Source organism: Macrotis lagotis, chromosome 1 (assembly GCF_037893015.1).
Source record: "Macrotis lagotis isolate mMagLag1 chromosome 1, bilby.v1.9.chrom.fasta, whole genome shotgun sequence".
NCBI classification, from domain to species: domain Eukaryota; kingdom Metazoa; phylum Chordata; class Mammalia; order Peramelemorphia; family Peramelidae; genus Macrotis; species Macrotis lagotis.
In genome coordinates this window covers 160,178,492-160,198,101 of record NC_133658.1, presented here as the reverse complement: position 1 = coordinate 160,198,101, position 19,610 = coordinate 160,178,492, and the positions used below count along the sequence as shown (strand labels likewise).

The following is a 19,610-nucleotide window of genomic DNA, read 5'->3' as shown; positions in this document are numbered from 1 at the left end:
AAGGTTTACATGCTCTTTACATATGTAATTTAATGGAACCTCATAACAATCCTAGGAAGTAGGTTAAGTAAACTTTTCAGGGTCACAAAACTAGGTAGTATCTGAGGTAGAATTTTAATTTGGGGAGGTCTACACACATTTCTTTTTTTTCACATATGGCATTTCTTACAACACAATAATATTCTATTACATTCATATACCATAATTAGCTCAGCAATTCCCTGAACACATAAGCTGCTATAAATATTTTTTCAGGGATTCACATAAACCCTACAATGATTTGCATAATGGGGACCACCCTCTGTACAAAAAAATAAGAAGTAGGAGGAGCTAAGGAAAAAAAGCATGTGAATGCCATTTTGAATCCTCTCAAAAAAATCTTTGGGAGTTTTTGATCGAGTCTGAGAAACATTTTTACCATGTGCTGAGAGAGTGAATGAATTGGAATGGTTTTCTTAGGGTAGAATGGAAAAAAAGAAAATGTCACCAAAATCCCTAAGGAGACCCATTATGTAGAAGGAAGGAAGGGATTATGGGACCCAAGTCAAAGAACCGAAAGTCTTAAATAACATGGAAACATTTCAACCACCAGACTGTAAGAAAGAACAAGAAAGTTTCAAACTGGCTCTGGATAATCCATTCTCAAAGAGCCAAAACTCACTTCTGAGGGAGAAAGAGGCTAATACAGAAAGGAGTCAGGGCAACAGTTAGTTTATAGAGGGAAAAGTTAAGGGGAAAGTTTTCTTGATTATCTGTGAGCTTGCATTTAAGTTCTGTTTGAAGCCTTGGCAAGCCTAAGGACTTGTAAGAGGAAATTTTAACTTCTCTAGGAAAGTGTCATAGACATATTCCTAAGTGCTACCTGAGGGAAGAAAGTTAAGTCAGGGAGTTAGATAAATGACCTCATGGAACTTCTGGTGAATGCCTGAGTCTCACTTTGTTGAAGACAAGTGAGTCAGAAAAAAAGAGCTTCACCTCTAGTCCCCATGAAAGTGTGACCTTTGTCCCATCAAGAAATCTCTAGCATGAGAACTATGTAATATAAGACAAGTCATGTGTATAAAAAAGTGCAGAACAAGACAGTACACAAAGGGCAAATGAGTAATGTTGGCCAAAAGTTCTAGACAGATACAAAGAGAACTCTAGTACAGAAGTTAAAAACACAACACATATGGATAGTGAAGTACTAGGTTTAAATGACTCCTCCAATGAATAGTTAGGGGACTGTAGGAAAGTCTCAACTTCTCCCTAAGCCTCAATTTCCACAGCTATAAAATAGGGGTAACTATACTTGCACTATCTATATTATAGCATGGTTGTGAAGAAAGAATTTTCTAAATTTTACAGTGTTATCCTAAAATTAGTTACTGCTATCAACACTTCACCTTGGATGATCAAGCCTGGTGCTTCACAGAAGCTGTAGCACCCAAGTGGGAACTTCTAAGATGACAGGGTTTTGATAGAGGTAAGTTGCAAAAGAAAGAAGGTTATATTTGAAATCAAGAGACCAGGATTGGAGCCCTGAATCTGTTACTTTCTATGTGACTTTGAGTAAATCTCTTCACTTTTTTGGCTATCAGTTTCCTTATCTGTGAAATAAAAGGACATTTCTAATTTCTCCCTTTTCAGTTCTTTCTAATTTTTTCCCCTCATTAAAATGAAATGGCCTGTCCCCAAGGGCAGGGGAAAAATTTCTTCCTTTTTGCTAGTATTTATGTCCACAACACTTAATGCCTGGAATATAGTAAGTGCTTAATAAATACTGTTTATCTGACTGACTCTAAACTTATGATCCTATGAGGTCAAGAAAGAGCAAACTATAAAATAAGGTGTGAAATACTCATTCCTAAAGCTTATGCATAAGTAAATATATATACTTTCTAGAGTGCAGACTTTCTATTGTATATTTCTCTGATTCAATGCTTTTTCAAAAACTATCTTGAACTCAGACAGTTCTCTTTGCTCATAGAGCCATAGGAATTTAGAGTTGAAGGAAGATTTTTGGTGAAGTCCCTTCTCATTGAAGGGAAGGAAAAAAGGAAAAGAAGAAAAGAAGGAAGGAAGGAAGGAAGGAAGGAAGGAAGGAAGGAAGGAAGGAAGGAAGGAAGGAAGGAAGGAAGGAAGGAAGGAAGGAAGGAAGGAAGGAAGGAAGGAGAAAGGAATCAAGGAAGGGAAGAAGAATCAAGTAAGGCAAAAAAGAAAGAAGTAAGAAAAGGAAGGAAGAATGAGTAAAGGAGAAAAGAAAAAAGAAAGAAGGGAAGAAAAGAAGGAAAAAGAAATAAATCAGGAGGGAAGAAAAGAAATAAAAAAAGAAGGAAGGAAGAAAGGGGAAAAGATTCAAGGAAGGAAGAAAAGAAAGAAGGATGAAAGAAGCAGGAATGAGTGAAAGAAGAAGAAAAAAGAAAGGAAAGAAGGAAGGAAGGAAACAGCAAGCTTTGGAGTCAAGCACTGTACTGATGATTAGGGAGACAACAAATAACATAGACCAATGGGTGACCAGGGAAAGGCAGTCTGATTTGGAAAATTACCATTATGGTGAGTGGTACCGTATACTCTGTAAAAACATTATTAAGAACTGAGGTTCAACTATTGTTCTGTTAGAAACCAGGAGGGATGGGAATTCAGGGAAGCCTGGAGGGATTTGCATGAACTGATGCTGAGTGAGAGGAGTAGAACCAGAAAAACACTGTACTCCCTAACAGCAACATGGGAGTGATGTTCAACCTTGATGGACACGCTTATTTCATCAGTGCAATAATCAGAGACAATTTGGGGCTGTCTGCAATGGAGAATACCAACTATATCCAGATAAAGTTTGAACAAAGTTCAAGGACTATTCCTTTTAATTTAGAAAAAAAAACTGCCATCTTATTGTCTGATCTTGTTTTGTTATCTCTTATACTTTATGTTTCTTCTTTAAGGATATGATTTCTCTCTCATCCCACACTCAATTTGGATCAATGTACAACATGGAAACAATGTAAAGACTGACAAATTGCTTTCTTGGGGGGGGGAAGTGAGATGGGGGAAAATTGTAAAACTCAAAATAAAATCTTTAAAGCTTAAAAAAAAAAAGAACTGAGGTTCAAGAACTGAAGGTTCAGGGTGATAAGATAGCCGCAATGGTTAGTCTGCTGGAGAAGTCAGGTAGTAGGGCAATTTGTGCAGTTCTTTAAAATTTACAAAGCTTTTTACATGCATTATCTCATTTGAGTTTCACAAAAACACTATAAGGTAACATTAGCATTATCAATTCCATTTTTAGAGATGAGGAAACTGAGGCACATAACAGTTACATATCTTGGCCAATAAATGTTAGAAGTAGGAATTGAACTGAGATTTTCCTGACTCTAAATCCACATGGCATCACAAAACCTCACTTTACCAGAATTGTAAAATATATGTATTATTAGTAGGGATACCTTGCCTCTTCTTTTTATCTTGATGCTACCCACATCTTATTAGATCATTCTAAACACTCAGACCCCACTCCCTATAATATAAAGATTTGGGGGAAAAAAAAGACTTCAAGTAAAACTATAATAGAACTATGGTCTTGATAGGATTGAAAAAAATAAAAGAAAACAATTTTGACCCTATCAACACAGTGCAAATCTAGAAACCAAAGTTAGAAAGATGATAGATTAAAAGTTCATGTGTGGGGCAGCAGCTAGGTGATGCAGTGGGTAGAGCACCAGCCCTGGAGTCAGCAGTGTCTGAGTTCAAATCCACCCTCAGACACTTAATAATTACCTAGCTGTGTGACTGGGCAAGCCACTTAACCCCATTTGCCTCACAAAAACCTAAAAAAAAAAGTTCATGTGACAAAATTCAGAACTAAAGTCGAAGTTGAGGATATTAGTATTCAAAAATAAATGTCTCATATAACCCATTTGCTGAATTCCCAGAGTGGTTCAAATCCATGGAATAAGAATTAGAATTTAAAGGAACCATGGGTTCATGAACTAGTTGTTTTTTAATTTTGATACCTCTTTCAATTTAATGGATTTACTTTATAAGGATCCATGGGCATCACTAGACTAAAGGTGGGTCCATAACAACAAAAAGATTAAGAACCCTTGAATTAATCCAACTCCATTCTTTTATAGATGCTGAAAGTGAAATAACTTTTCTAAAGAGGGAAGGATAAGATATCTTGGAATTTATTGTTCCTTTTATGCATTTTTGAACTCAGTAAACAGGAGAAATGGTGAAAAAAGACTCTAGAGAAAAACATCGACAGTACATCCACTGACAGTGATTGCTCTACTAAGAAGAAAGTTAGAAAAGTCTACTCACCAAAGAAGTTTAAGCAACAGGCAGCATGACACTATCTGTACATCACCCAAAGCTCATACTACCACTATCAACCTTTTCCCAAATTTAACATGCTGAAATTCTCTGGTTTTCTTTCTAAGCTTATTACTGAATATCTTTCTTTGGAAAATGCGGTTTGGGTTAGAAAATTGAAGAAGGCCAGTACTTATATGGATAATTTAGGCAAAAAAAATGACTTTGGACCATATTTCACTCTACTTTTATAAGTCCATTTAAAAGTATATCAAAAGCCTCTAGAGTAGCACCACATGGATATTGATTTTGAATAATTCAATTCAATGCTTTGAGGGCCTTTGACTGAGCTGGAGAATTTCTCAGTTCCATCCTGAAGTTTGCTACCAGGAATATGTTAAGCTGAAAACGATGTTTCAAGAATTTTGGTCTGTAAATTCAAGATTTTTCAAAGTAAGGGTTACCACAGAACAAGAACAAGCAAGTCTGGAAATGAAATAGTCTGGAAATGAAGCTTTCACATCACCATTCTTTGATTAATAATAACTATCTCAGTTTTTTGTTCTTTACTGTCTCTTCTCAGAGCTTAATACTACCATCAGAGCTTAAAACATGAAGCAAAGTTGACTAAGAAATTTGAATGTTAAAAAAATACAAAACAAAATTGGTGGCAATTCAGACAGTTACTGTTTTAGGGAACTTTATCACAAACGACTATTTTGAAATTCATACCCACATGATATTAATTTGACATCCCTTCATGATCTGAATTTTAGAATGACCTATTTTTCCTCAAATCATCAAATTCAAAGTTACCTTCTCAAGATTTTTTTTTTATTTGTTTGCAAGGCAATGGGGTTAAGTGACTTGCCCAAGGTCACATAGCTAGGTAATCATTAAGTGTCTGAGGTCACATTTGAACTCGGGTCTCCTGACTCCAGGGCCAGTGCTCCATCCATTGTGCCACCTAGCTCCCCGCCTCAAGATTTAAATGTATAAAATAAAATGCATAGGATCACAAAAGAAGTCAATTATACTGAAATTCAGTTACAAATATATATTTTTTAAATTTATGGATCTCAGTTTGGGAATATCTTGCTTTAATAGGCAAGTAATAAGAAAAAAAATTTTAATTCAATTTATAAGAACTTCCCTTCATCCTTTAGATCTAGAGACAAAGCCTTTTTTTTTGGTTATCAATACAAAGCTTGTAATCATGTGCAGGAGATTTTACTGATTAAAAGCAAAAGACAGGGCTCCCCCCCTTTTTTTATAATCATCTTATTTTCCTCCTTAAAGCAAAGTTCACCTACTTAGGACTAATTTATTTTCAGTCCTTGCATTTTACTCTAAGGTTGTCTGGGATCAGTCTCCCCAATAGCCCAATGCAGCTAATGCCTAAGATATATTTTATCTGAAAGTTAAGGCAAAAGTTCAGATTTCTTTAAGCCTGTTTTTTGGTTTGGCCATTTAAAAAAATGTGTCTGCCTTTAATTGCCATGGGCAGCTAGGTTTCCTGAATTCTTAAACTGCCATATTTCTCAAACTAAAGAGTCTAGTCTCAGGAAATCCATATGCAAAAAGGGACACTATTCATAATTCTTTCAGAATACAGGGATACCTAGCATAAATTAAGACTTCAAAGGATTCCTAAAAAACTGCTTCAACATCATCTGGGAGCATAAAATCTAACATTTGTAGCTACACCCTGAATCTATCAGCTAACCACATTCATAGTGAAAAGAGATGGAAACCACATGTGGCACGGGAAGAGAAACCACTTAGCTAAGGAAAAATGTCTGGTATATGTTTAGTTAGCAAAAAAGCTAAGGGTTTTTAGTTGTTGATGATTTTTGTAGGCTACGAGTAACTCTTCTCAACCAGACATGGAGAGTCTAACATTTTTAGAAAAGCTGTTGAATTCTACCCTAAAAACTAAAGATATAATGAATTTCATCATTATCTTGTTTCAGCATTCAATACAGGGAAAAGTCTACCATGAATTTCAATAAACAATAACCATTTTTTAAATGAGGAAATTGAGGTCCAAAAGATGATTTTAAGGTTAAATTCAAGGTGATTCAAGGTTAAATATGGGACCCAGATCTTCTGACTCCAAGGTCCAAATCTCATTCTACTATATAAGTAGTAATCCAAACATTATCAAGTATTCTTCATACATAGAGAGGCAGTTGAGGAATAATGGAAAGTACACCAAATTTGAAATCAGAGTACTTGGCTTCAGGAAAAACTAATAAGTATAGTTATCCAAAAGTGGAAAGAGTTGCCTCTGGTGGGTTTTTCTTCACTAGAGGCTTCAAAATAATTACTTATTATTTTAAAGTTTGTGAAACATTTTACATGCAGCAGCTCATTTGAGGTTGATGCTACACCTATTATTAATTCAATTTTACAGGTGAAGAAGGTGAGTCAAAGGGAGGTTAAGTGAGTTGTTTAACACTATGCCTGGCAAACAGCAAATGCTCAATAAATATTTATTGACTGACTAAACTAAATTGTCAGAGGCATGATCTGAACCAACATCTTGTTTAACATCCAGTCAAGTACATTGAGATCTTTAAAAGCAAAGGCTGGATGATCACTTATACATGATGTAGAAGGAATTCATTTAGGTATAGGCTGGACTAATACCTTTCACAGTTTGTTATTCTGTAAATATTCTGTGTGTTTCAGTTTGGCAAAAAGTTTGCTAAAAATCAGGATATTTCTTTGGGCCTTAGTTTCTTCATCTGAAAAAATGAGGGGATTGGATTAAAAGGATCTCTAAAGTTCAGATTCTAAGAGTTCTTAAATATACTATATTTCTATTTAGTTGTAACTAATATCTAACCTATTAGTTAACTATATTCTATCATTCCTATCTAAAATACTACTCAACCTAAAGTAAATTGCTAGTGTTAAGAATTAAGATTATGGGTCTCCAAAATTTCCCTTGGACAACTTGGGGCTTAAAGATAAGGAAGTTTTTGTGACTATTACTTTACAATTGTACAGTGACAATGGTCACTGCAAAGACTTTGGTTTTTAAGGAGGATTCTGCATATTTGTCTTTTGAAGTTCTTCACCCTCAGTAATAAAACAGAGATTGATGGAGGGAGAGGAAAGGAATTTTCATCCTTTCCTTACCTCACAAGAACAGGGTGGGGAAGGGGCCGAACCTCGGCTTTTTGTTTAATAGTGTGACCTTGAACAAAATGATTTAATTCTTCTGGACCTCAGTTTCCTTATCTGTAAAACAGGAGGGTTAGACTACAACTTTGAAGATCCCTTCTTACTTTCAACCTATGATCCTAAGGAAAAAACCATTCGTGGGAAATTCAGGCACTCCTGGGAAGATACTATCAGGTGAGACAATTTTCAAAGCAAGAAAGCAATAGAACAGTAAGCACTTCTGGAGATCTGAGTCTGGGAGCTTATCTCCAAGAGCTCTCAGTAGGAAAGAGGGACTGGGGTGAGTGAGGAGACAGAGAAAAAGAGAGAGAGAGAGAGAGAGAGAGAGAGAGAGAGAGAGAGAGAGAGAGAGACTAATAAACATTTTATGATGCGCCTACTGTGCCAGTCAGCCTGTAAGATCTCAAATACCAGAATAAGAGGAAAGGAAAGAAGCAAAGCTCCGGGAGGAGCTTTTGCAAACAAAAGCACTCCAGTATTCACACACACATACGTACACATACACAAACGCGCACAGGCAAGAGCACACACAGAGGCAAGCCAAGAGCACCCCTCCTCAGCCCTCCCCACCAGACCTGGACCTGGACCCGGACCCGGACCCAGACCAGGACCTGGACCTGGACCCGGACCCGGACCCGGACCCGGACCTGGACCTGGAACCTGACTGCGGTCGGGGCTCCCCGCACTCACCTCCCGCGACTGGAGTGAGGACCAGCTGGATGAGAACAAGCAGTGCCCGGTGCCTCCTGCCCAGCTCCATGGCCGCGCAGCTTCTCTCCAGACCAACCAAACAGTGCGATCCTCCTGCCAAGGGCTGCAGAACCGGACCAGGGGCTCACAGCTGGGCGGGCCCCTCAGCCGCGCACTCCCGGGGTGGGATCAGAGAAGCTCCGGACCAGCCATGTTCAGTAACTATCCAGCCCCCCTCTCCAGTGACTCCCCGTTCCTCTGCACTAGGGGAGGTAGGGAAGCCCGACCGCCTGGGGGAAGCAGCCAGCCAGACTGGAGCCACAGGTTGAGGCATCAAACTTGGCTGCTGGTATTCGAAACCAGCTGGCTATCACTGAGCATGCCCAGCTCTGAGCCTGTGACTCCCGCTCTGCAGCCACCTAGGAATCCGATAATCCGGAGCAGAGGGCGGTGGAGTAGAGGAAATGGGGCGGGGAAGGGGCCGAACCTCGGCGGGGGCCGGCCTCTGCCTCCTCCGGTGGGAGCGGGGGAGGCAATCCCCTTCGGGGCCACCGGGTTTTTGCCAGAGGATAAAATACTGTGGGGTACTCGGATCTCCCTCCAGCCTCTCAGACTGAACAGTGTCCAGATCACTTTTAAGGGAAGAAAAAGGAAAGAAGCTTTTTTACCTTCAAAAAGCAAAGTCGATAAATGCTTATTCACTTAGAGATTAAGAGCAAGGATAATCTGCTGCCTTTCTCCGCATGTTGTCTGGCACACAGTAGGAGATTAATACGTGTTTATTGACCGACAGGGTACACTCTAGGGCCAGAAGAATACAGAACCACAAGATGAGGGAGGCGGGTGTCATGGGATAAACCTAGCTTGATTTTGAAGTTGGGATTTGTCTTTGCTACTTTCTCCTCCCCATCTAAAACTGAATCCTCCTTTGAACCTGTTTCTTCCTCTAAAATGAGACCACTGGATCAGATGACTCCTTTTGTCTTTATACCCATCCTCCTACAGCCAATCTAATTGGAGAGTTAAGACACATGAAAAGATAACAATGATAATCAATATAAAATTGATACAAACAGTGCTTATATATAGGTATCTTAAGTGACTGGATAAGATCTCCCCAATCCAAATCTAGCATTAGGTTCACAGTTTTTTTCTTACTATATTACTCTGCTCTCCTTTCTACCATGTTTTATTTCCAAAACTGTTTTGGAATTTTGTGATGATGAAAAATTACAAAATTGGGGTGATGTGGGAGAAATTGGTGAGGCCATCATGAAAATGAGAGTTCTCGAAGTGAAAAACTCACACTAGCTCTAGGGGTAGAAAAACTCAGGATTTTTATTTCACAAGCCTACAAAATTCACAGATTAAAACCTTATCCTGGAGAGAAAGTAAATAACTTGAAGACAGGGTGAATAACAAAGGTCTAGGAGAGAGTTCTTGAGGGAAAGAGGGAAAGAAAAACAGCCTTAAGAGCTGGCTGGGCTCAGATTCAAGGGGAGTTTGGACCAGACTTTTATAATCTTACCCACATCCTGAGCCAAAAAGAGTCAGGAAAAATCGGGCAAAGGGGAATCCCTCTAAGTGACTGAGGTCTGGTACCCATTCTGAAAAGCTGGAAGCTGGAGGAGGAGGACAGGAATAAACTGAGGTTGCTCTTATTCTGGTGAATTTATATTTAAAAATGGAGTTACATTGAACAATAGGAGGGAATTAACATCTTATTAGGGCCTATGCTGACCAGGGAGTTCTCAGAAAGTATCAGAGAAACACAAGTAACATTTCTTAATATTAAAAACTGGGCAGATATTTTTCCTTCTACAGGGAGATGGCATACTATAAATAAAAGAGCACTTTACTGGAGATCTCCCATCATATACAAATTCTACTAGCTATGAAATAACCTTGGGCAAGGTACTTTAACCTCTCTACTCCTCAGGCTTCTCATTTGAAAAATGATGAAAAAGCTAGGTGGTGCAAGTGAAGGATAGAGCACCAATCATGTGGTCAAGAGGACCTGAGTTCAAATCCTACTTTAGGCACCTAATACATACCTAGCTGTGTGATCTTGGGCAAGTCACTTAACTCCACTGCCTCACAAAAACCAAAAAAAAAAAATGATGAAAAGGAATGTGGACTAGATGATCTCAAAGGTTCCTCCCTCAAATTTTTTTATGATTCTTAATACTCTTTAAACTTGCCATGGTGTATGTAGTTCTTTCTGATTAGGCATTCATTCCATTCAAAGAATCAATTCAATTCTTTAAAACTCTCATATTTTGAAGAAAAGGAACTTTAAAACAATCTAGTAAGATAGATACTATATCTTTTTGCTTGCAGATGCATTTAAACTTCATGAGGGCAGGAATTGTTTCACTTCTGGTTCTGTATCTATATTAAGAAAAAAAAAAGCCAAAGTCTCCCATTAATCTGGGACCATCTCCATTCCTTCTGATCTATGTTTTTTTTTACTTTTTTTTTTTGCAAGGCAAACAGTGTTAAGTGGCTTGCCCAAGGCCACACAGCTAGGTAATTATTAAGTGTCTGAGATCGGATTTGAACCCAGGTACTCCTGACTCCAAGGCCTGTGCTTTAATCTACTACGCCACCTAGCTACCCCATTCCTTCTGATCTATATCCTGCCACTGGACTTAGATGGTTCTGGAGGAGATGGTGAGGCTTGTGACTTTGCACAGCCCTGCTTCACTTAAACCCAATTCACTTGCAAGCCATTACATCACCTTCCTGATATCATTGGTCCTCTTCGAGACTAAAGGACATACAACAATAGTACTGGACACATACTAAGTACTTAATGTTTTTTAATTTCTTGATAGGAAAGATAAAGGAAGGGATATTTAGCTGCCAAGTTGGTTTGACCTAAAACCTCATAAAGCTAATGAATAAAAGGAAGTAGTTCAAAATTTGGAATTCAAGACAGATTATATTCCTCAAGTGCAACCAATACCATATAATCAAAAATAAATCTTAGAATTCCTGTACAAGAACTAAATCAGGAAAGGAGATGTTCCTTTTTAGAGATGCAAATGTAAACAAACAGAAAACAGAAAAAAAAATTCAATTACAGAAAGCCAAAGGGGAAGTTCAAAGTTAATAAATAGATGACAAGTGAATTTTTTAAGTGACAAATGCTTTTTACAACCCATGTCTTTTTGAAAAAATTCAGCTGCAGTTATTTAATAAGAAAAGTATCACTTGTAATGAGAAAGTTGCTGAATTAGGATAGGAAAGAAACTAAATGGATTTAAATTTTTAAAAAATACCTCTTAAATGGCATCATTTAAATTGGATGATATAGACTCTCCTTTCCTGGAGATTAAAAACAACAACTCAGGATAAGGCAATATATAGTGTGCTATAGAAGAAAGAAAAAATACAAGCATAAGAATTAGACTTGGCTTCTAGTCCTGATCCAGCCTATAACTAACTGATCTGTATGTTTCACAATAGTCAAAGACTATAAATTGCAGAAGGTTAGATTGGTAGAGGGCATTTCCTCATTGGGAATTCCCTACAGCAATAAAATCACTGGTCCAGATCCTCCTTCAAAAAAAAAAATGACCTTGGATATACTTCTTTTTTCCTGTAAAAGGAAAGGAAAGGAATTGATTTAGATTTTATGGTAGGTCCCTTCCAACTGGAAAAGTTCATTTATTCAAAGTTATTCTTTAAGTCTTCATCACATATATTGTTTACAGATGCTCCCCATTTTCACCTAAAAAAAGAAAGTTTTGACTCTTTGACACTTATCTGTCATAAATTATATATATGTGTGTGTGTGTGCGCATGTGTGTGTATAATATATAATCATATATAAACATATATATACTACATATGTGTGATATATATGCTGCATGTATATATACATGCATGTGTTTTATATATATCATATATACTTATATAAATTATACCTTCTTACTAATAGAGTACAAAAGTCAATGTTTTAAGAACATCTCAGTATCTCAGATTGATCATAGGGTGGCTGTAGATAACTTTGGAAAGTAACATAAAATATAAGTGTTAGAAGGGAACTCATCAAATATCAATTCCTACCTGTAAATGAAGGAATCCTCAATATAAAAACACAAATATTCATCTAACCTCTTCTTGAAGACTTCTAAGGAGAGGGAACTCACTGACTAAGTCAAGTCTCCCATTTTACTTTTGGATAACTTAAATTGACAAGAAGCTTGTCCTGACATCAAACATCTTTGCACTTCCCACCCATTGCTTCTGGTTCTATCCTGATTTCTCTACCACATATTGTTACTGCTTTAGTTCAGTCATTTCAGTGGTTTCCAACTCCTTTTGATCCCTTTTAAGGTTTTTATTGATGCTAGAGTGGCTTGCCATTTCCTTCTCCAGTTCATTTTCCAGATGAGAAAACTGAGGCAAATAGGGTTAAGTGACTTTCAGGAGGTCGCACAGTTGACTCCAAGCTTGGTTACACTTCAACATCTAGCTGCCTTATCTCTTTCACATAGCACTTTTCAAATACTTGAATATAGCTAGTATTTTCTTTAGACTAAACCTGTCTAGTTTTTTAAACTAATTCTCATTTGCTATGAAATCAAACCCCTCACCATCTTAGCTGTACCCTTCTGGACCCTCTCCAGTTTATCAATGTCATTCCCAAACCTGAGCAAAACGCTCTACATGAGATCTGATGAACATAGAGTACACTGAGACTACCCATTTCCAGAAGCTACATTCCCCTTAATGTTGTCTAAAGATCACATTAGTATTTTTTCCTTCAGTCTCATTGCACTGTGATTCTGATTGAGTTTGCAGTCCACCAAAACCTCTACATTCTTTTCAGATTGCCTTGTAATTATCCGTCTCCCATAGACTTGTGAAATGGATTTTTTGTGTAATTAATAATAGCTAGAATTTATACAGACTTTAGGATTTGCAATGTAATTTACAAATATTATCTCATTTTATCCTCACCACAACCCTAGGAGATCACTTCTATCATTATTATTCTTTTTTTACAGATAAAAGGTGTTAAATGACTTCCCTAAGGTCACACAGCTAGTAAATGTCTGAGGTCACAACTTAAAGCTTTATCTCTATATGCACAGTTGATTCTTAGCCTGACTTTAAATTTATCCCTATTGATTTTTATTTAATTAGATCCAGCAAAATACACTAAGAAGTCAAGATCCTCTGGGACCTGACTGTCAGTCATTGTGTTATCTATCCTTCCCAGTTTTATGTCATTGCAAATTTGATCAACCTGTCATATATAATTTTATTTAAAACATAAACAAAAATTTTAAACTACTCAGGATCAATCTCAGATCCCTGGGACACTTCTCTGGAGAGTTGGCATATAACCACTAAGAACTATGCTTTGAACCTCCAGTCAAGTTGTGGATTAATCACTCATTGACTTATCAAATGAGAGGTTGGGGGGGGGAATTCAGGTAGGTAATGGGAAAAATTGTCAAAGATTGGGTGCCTGTTTGCTGATCCATAACTTTTAAAGATTTGTGACATTGTGAGACGTAAGGTACTGTGATTTGTCTTGTTTAATGTCTGCTACTTTTTCTTTTTCTTTTAACAAAACTCTCTGATACTTGTGGCCAAGATATTTGCAAGTTAGGGGCTCAATTCTAGCCTCCTGGGCTACTCAGAACAAAGACTTTCCCATATTTTTGAGATGGACTTCAAGCCAAAAGACATGTGGCCCCTACATAAAGCAGGCTAGGATTTTTGACACAAGATTGACACCTAATTAAAAGAGATAAACTACAAGGAGGTTGCAACTGAAGATGAAAATGAATACGCCCACTATGGTCTCATTTTTACTGTAAAATAAACTGTAAATACTGTTACCATCCCTCTGCCTCAATTGTGTTGCTCATTTTAACTGCAATACCAGTAATTGTGGTTGTGCTGTTGTTGTATTCCTGTTTTCCCACCAGTAAGTGACTCCCTTTATCATGTTCTGTTCTAGAATGTCTGCTGCCCCTTCTGGTAAATATTCTCTCTGAATCACCAAGTGGTTTGTCAATGGTCTTGACAATCAAATCTGTCTCTGATGGCTCAGTGTCTTAGATTTATTTTGCAAAAAATCTCTATAAACTCTTTATAAGTAATACCCTGCAAATCCCTACAAATGAAAATTGCTCTGTCCTCTATGGAAAACATTAGGGAACAAAGTTATGGGTCAGCAAAAAGGCACCCAAGCTTTGACTATCTTTCCAAAGCCTACCAGAATTCCCCACTAACTTCTACAGAGGCATAGGCTGAACTACCTTAGAGATTGCCCTTCCCCCATTTCCTTCAAGTGTACTTACCCTAAGGGCCCACATTCCTAGTTAAGACTCTAGTTAATGTTAACTTTTAGATATGGGAATCTTACTGTGTATGTGTCTGCCATATGTTTGTTCTTCTTGATTATCGTGTATCATTTTGCATAATAGGGATTTCTATATTTGTCACATCTCCCTATTTGACTGTAAGCTTTGACTGTGTGACTCACTTAGCATCTATTCAGAGCTCAAAAAAGCATAGTTACTAAATAAATTTAAATTCTTTCTGATTTTATTGTGGCTCCACACAGAGACCTGAAGATAGTCTCCTGACTAATCCTCTTCTAAGGGATCTCCACCCATAGACCTTGAAAAAGTCTCTCTACTTAGAGCTTTCAATATTTTGCATATTTGAATCTCTCTTTCCTCTTTTTGAGTGCACCTGGAAAGTTAGGTTTGGATTCAACTTCTCTTCCCTACACTTTGTTTAAGTGTCCTTTCTTTATCCTTTCTTTTCTGTCTTCTGATTTCTATATATTAGGATATATATATATATATATATATATATATATATATATATACTATATATATATACTATATGTGATTTCATATATATATAATATATATTCTCTATGTGATTAGGAAGAAGTATTGGGATAATATATCTCTACCTTTATACCATGCACTAGTTGGTGTGACACTGTTTCTGATTTAACTGAGGGATCTGACAATTTAAAATCACATTCAAAGACAAATAGATGGTCTTAGAGAGGTGTGTTCTGGAGTCAGGATTTCAGAACAGACTATTAAATTTTCAGTGTGAATATCTACACCACAGAAATTGCTATACTTAGGGCTTAATTTACTATTTTATTGATTTCTAAATTTAAGAAAGTGTTAATAATGCAGATTAAACTTAAATAAGCATGCATACATTTTTTCCCCCTCCAGTGAGCCTGGGTATTACACATTTACCAAAACATCTCTGTATTGTTCTTATAAACATTGTTTAAGCCTGGTTGTTAACCATTTGCCAGCATTCCTCTGAATTGCTCTATAAACATTGTTTGAACTCAACAGGAGTCTAATAGAACATTCAGGGTCTGAAATCATCACCAGAATGCATAAATGACTAACATTTAAGGTTCAAAAAATGTCTTACATCCATTATTACTTATGAGCCTCATAATACACCTGAGTGTATACTTAGGGCTAAAGAAAGATGTCCAGAGTTTATTAAGTTTTAGCAATCTCTCTCTCTCTCTCTCTCTCTCTCTCTCTCTCTCTCTCTCTCTCTCTCTCTCTCTCTCTCTTTCTCTCTCAACTCATGGGTTCTTTTCATTATACAGGAGGCATTTTTGAGAACTTAATATACTATTTTAGGCTCAAACAAAAGAAGTTTTAAAAACACAGGATAATTAACTCAGTGAATGAGGCTCTATCCTAAAAGATTTTTTTTTACAACCTCTCCCCTAGTTCAAGTCCTTGAATTTCTCATCTACTAAATTTGTCCTATTTTTCCTAGTCACTTCCTTCTACAATCTATGCCCCCATAGCTGATTATTTCTAAAACATTCACAACAGGACAATGAGCAGAATAACCTCTGATTAATATGAACTCCTGACCCAAAAGACTCCACTTGATGTAGATCTTTTGCCACAGAGATGAGAGTATCTCCTATGCAGATAAGTGACCCACACCCTTGGAAATAGGTATAGATAAGAAGTGACAACACAAGAGAGAAGGACTGAAGAGCACTTGTGTAACCAACACTTGAGAACTCTCTGGTATTCAGCTCTACAGTATCACAAAGTAGGATTTCATATACTCTGTGTATTTACTTACTTTTGTACATGATATATCCACACACTTGAATGTAAGTTTCTTGAAGGTGGGCATTGTTTCATTTTTGTCTTTGTGTCATCACCCAGTACAATGCAGGATCACTTCAGGCCTGCAACTCATATCTTATCAGAATCTTCTGTTTCTGGGGTCCTTTGTGAATTGAGAATGGGAAGTGGGGAACTTCCCATTATCTCCAGTTACCAGAGAGTGTCCAGTCATCTTTTCACTTCTCATCAGCCACATTCTTCTGATCTTCTCCATTGTGGCCCTTGCAGGATAACTTCTTCCCCCTTCTCAACCTTTCATTTTTTTGTATGTTTTATTCTCTTATTAAATTGTAGGCTTCTTTGTTTTTCTTTGTATTCTGAGGATTTAGCTCACTTTTTAGCATATGGAAGTCACTTGATAAATGTGTATTGACTGTTTGACATTGAAAGTCAGTTGAAGAAACTGAAGATGTTAATCTGAAGAGGGAAAAAAAAGATTTAGGATGTCATGGTAGCTTCTTTGGAGTGTTTGAAGGCCTAATTTGAAGAACTAGTTAGGATTAGTGGTTGGAAGTTGTAAAAAAAAAAAGACAAATTTGAGCTTGGCATAAGGAAAAACTGTCCTACAATTAGAAATCACTATATAGGAATAAAGTTTACTGAGAAGCTTGGTTTTTTGTTTGTTTGTTTATTTGTTTTATTAATGATCTTTAAGCAAAGGTAGTTATATATCTGGTCCACTATAAAGAGGATTTTAGCTAAAGTATGAGTTGGACAAGATACCCATCAAGATCCCTCCTAATTGGGGGTGGGGGTGGGGGAGGGAAGTAAAATTGGGAGAAAAATTGTAAAACTCAAACTCAAATAAAATCTTTAAAAATTAAAAAAAGATTCCTCCTAATTGAGCTTCTCTTAATTTAGAAATGAAGATATAAGAGAATTTCTGGATTAATTTAACTGATTAACTCTTTTTTTTTAGGTTATTTTTTTTTTGGCAAGGCATTAGGGTAAGTGACTTGCCCAAGGCCAGCTAGGTAATTAATTATTAAGTGTCTGAGGTTGCATTTGAATTCAGGTCCTCCTGACTCCAGGGCTGGTGCTCTACCTAGCTGCCCCAGCACTACCTAGCTGCCCCAGCACCACCTAACTGCCCCATGATTATCTCTTTTTAAGAGAATGTGTGGACATACCCCTTAGTATCTCCTGAAGGAGAGTTTTCATTAATTTTGGCTAAATTGGTTGTCTTCCTAATATGGAAATATGTTAAACATGATAGTACATGTATTACCTATATCAGATTACTCACTTTCATGGGGAGGGGGGGTAAGGAAAGGAGGGTAGTAAAAAAATGTGGAATTCAAAAGCTTACAAAAAGATGAATATTGAAAACTAACTTTGTGTGTAAATGAAAATATAAAATCACATTTAAAAAAATAAATTGGTTGCCTTCCACTTTTGAGGGACAATAGACTTTTGTATGAAAAACTATTCCTTTGTTCTGGGAAGCATTATTCTGAGGAAAAAAATATCTGTGTGGTACAGTTCATAATCTAGCCTGTTCTCTCTGCAGTAGATTTAAACTCCCTATATAGCAAAGAAAACTCCACCCCACTGTAGTTCAAGTCCCACAAAGCTTTCTGTATTTCTGAGCTAAGAAGAAAGAAATACAAATTCCAGGAAGGCTGCTTTTACTATCATAGGATCATAGGATTTAGAAATGGAAAGGATCCTTAGAGCAGAGATGTATTGGAGACAATTCCTATAGAATTAGTTGTCAAGCTTTCAGTGGGAGCATTTACATTTCAGAAAAAGGCAAACACTACAAATAAGGGCTTGATTTATTGTTTTGTTAATTGCTGATACTAGTGAAAGTGATAGAAATGAGATAAATTTAAAAGTATCTCTTGTCCAGTTCTCTTTTCCTTCCCCTCTTCCCCACTTCCCCCCCCCCCCCATTAAATATTTACCTTTCTACTCATGCCTTAGAGGCTATTTAACTTCTACCTAAAGGAGGAATCTCCTTTTCAATATCTATCACAAGTGGTCTTGATACTATAAATCACTTGTTTATACATTTGTCCTCAAGTTTGGAATATTCTTGCCCCATTAATCTATTGCCATTCAAGCCCAAATCACCTGCACTACCTGCTTTTACTCAGATCAACAAACACCATGGTAATCATATATGTACTAACTGATTATACTTTGAACCCATGATATCCAATCTTAGCAGGGCTTTCACTGCTGCATGGCAATACATTTATTCTTCCCTATTTGATTCTGTATTACACTCCTGCTATGATCCTTTTCCCATTTATTAACTGTAGATATTCCCCAAGATTGTTTTGCATCTTCTCTCAGTGATCTAATCAGATGACAAAGGTTCAGTAAGCATTTCTATGTAGATGAAACCAAAATTCATCCTTGTTCTTTCTTCTGAACTCATATTTCTTTTTTTTATTTTTAAAAATTTTTATTTATTTAAAGCAATGGAGTTAAGTGACTTGCCCAAGGTCACACGGCTAGGAGATCATTAAGTGTCTGAGATGGGATTTGAGTTCATGTTTTCATGATTCCAGGGCAAGTGCTCTATCCACTGTACCACATAGCTGCCCCCTGAGCTCATATTTCTAGCTATTAGATATTTTCACCTTTATATTTCAATGGTGTCTCAAATAAAACACATCTGAAATAGGACTTAATCATCTTTCCCTTAAACACACACTTCCCCTAAGCTTTCTTTTTTTATATTGAAAGTAATTCCTCACAAATCAATCAGTTTTCTAACCTTGACTCTTTCTTTTCCCTCATCTCTACCCACAGTAGCCCACTCTTGTTAATTTTATCTCCATACTATTTCTCTCTTCTGTGTCACATGGAAAACTCCTGGAATTCAAGTTCTCATTACCTCTCAACTAAACACTATAAATAGCCTCTCATGTCGGTTCCTTTTTTCCAGTTTCTCCCACATCCACATATGTGCTGAAGTAATCTTTTTTTTTTAAGTCATAGGTCTGACCACACCACTCTCTCCATTCAAAAAAAGAAAAAAGAAAAACTTTCAGTTCTGGTATCTAGAAAATATATAACAAATAAATCCAAAGTTAACCTGAAAAGATTTTTTTTTTGGTTATTTTCCTCAGCCCCACTTTTCTGGGGCATGAATCTTTATTTAAGGATATATCTATTCATAACTATAAGGGTAGTCATGTAAATCAAACCATCTGGCTCTAGATCAAGTCATAATTCTGAAAAAAAGGCAGCCAACATAGTCGACTAGTCAAGCACAGTATAAATGATAAAGCTATTTCCTAGTTTCCTGAG

The 19,610-nt window shown here is 36.8% G+C and overlaps 1 protein-coding gene across 1 annotated transcript in view; it reads right to left on the bottom strand.

Moving 5' to 3' along the window:
* The window catches only part of MERTK (MER proto-oncogene, tyrosine kinase), a 118,095-nt gene extending 109,497 nt beyond the window's left edge, over nt 1-8,598 (bottom strand). Inside the window, exon 1 of the mRNA XM_074209278.1 lies at nt 8,173-8,598. Coding sequence (XP_074065379.1) covers nt 8,173-8,242 — 70 coding nt within the window. The 5' untranslated portion in view covers nt 8,243-8,598. The remainder of the gene's footprint in view (nt 1-8,172) is intronic.
* Nucleotides 8,599-19,610: the final 11,012 nt, after the last annotated feature.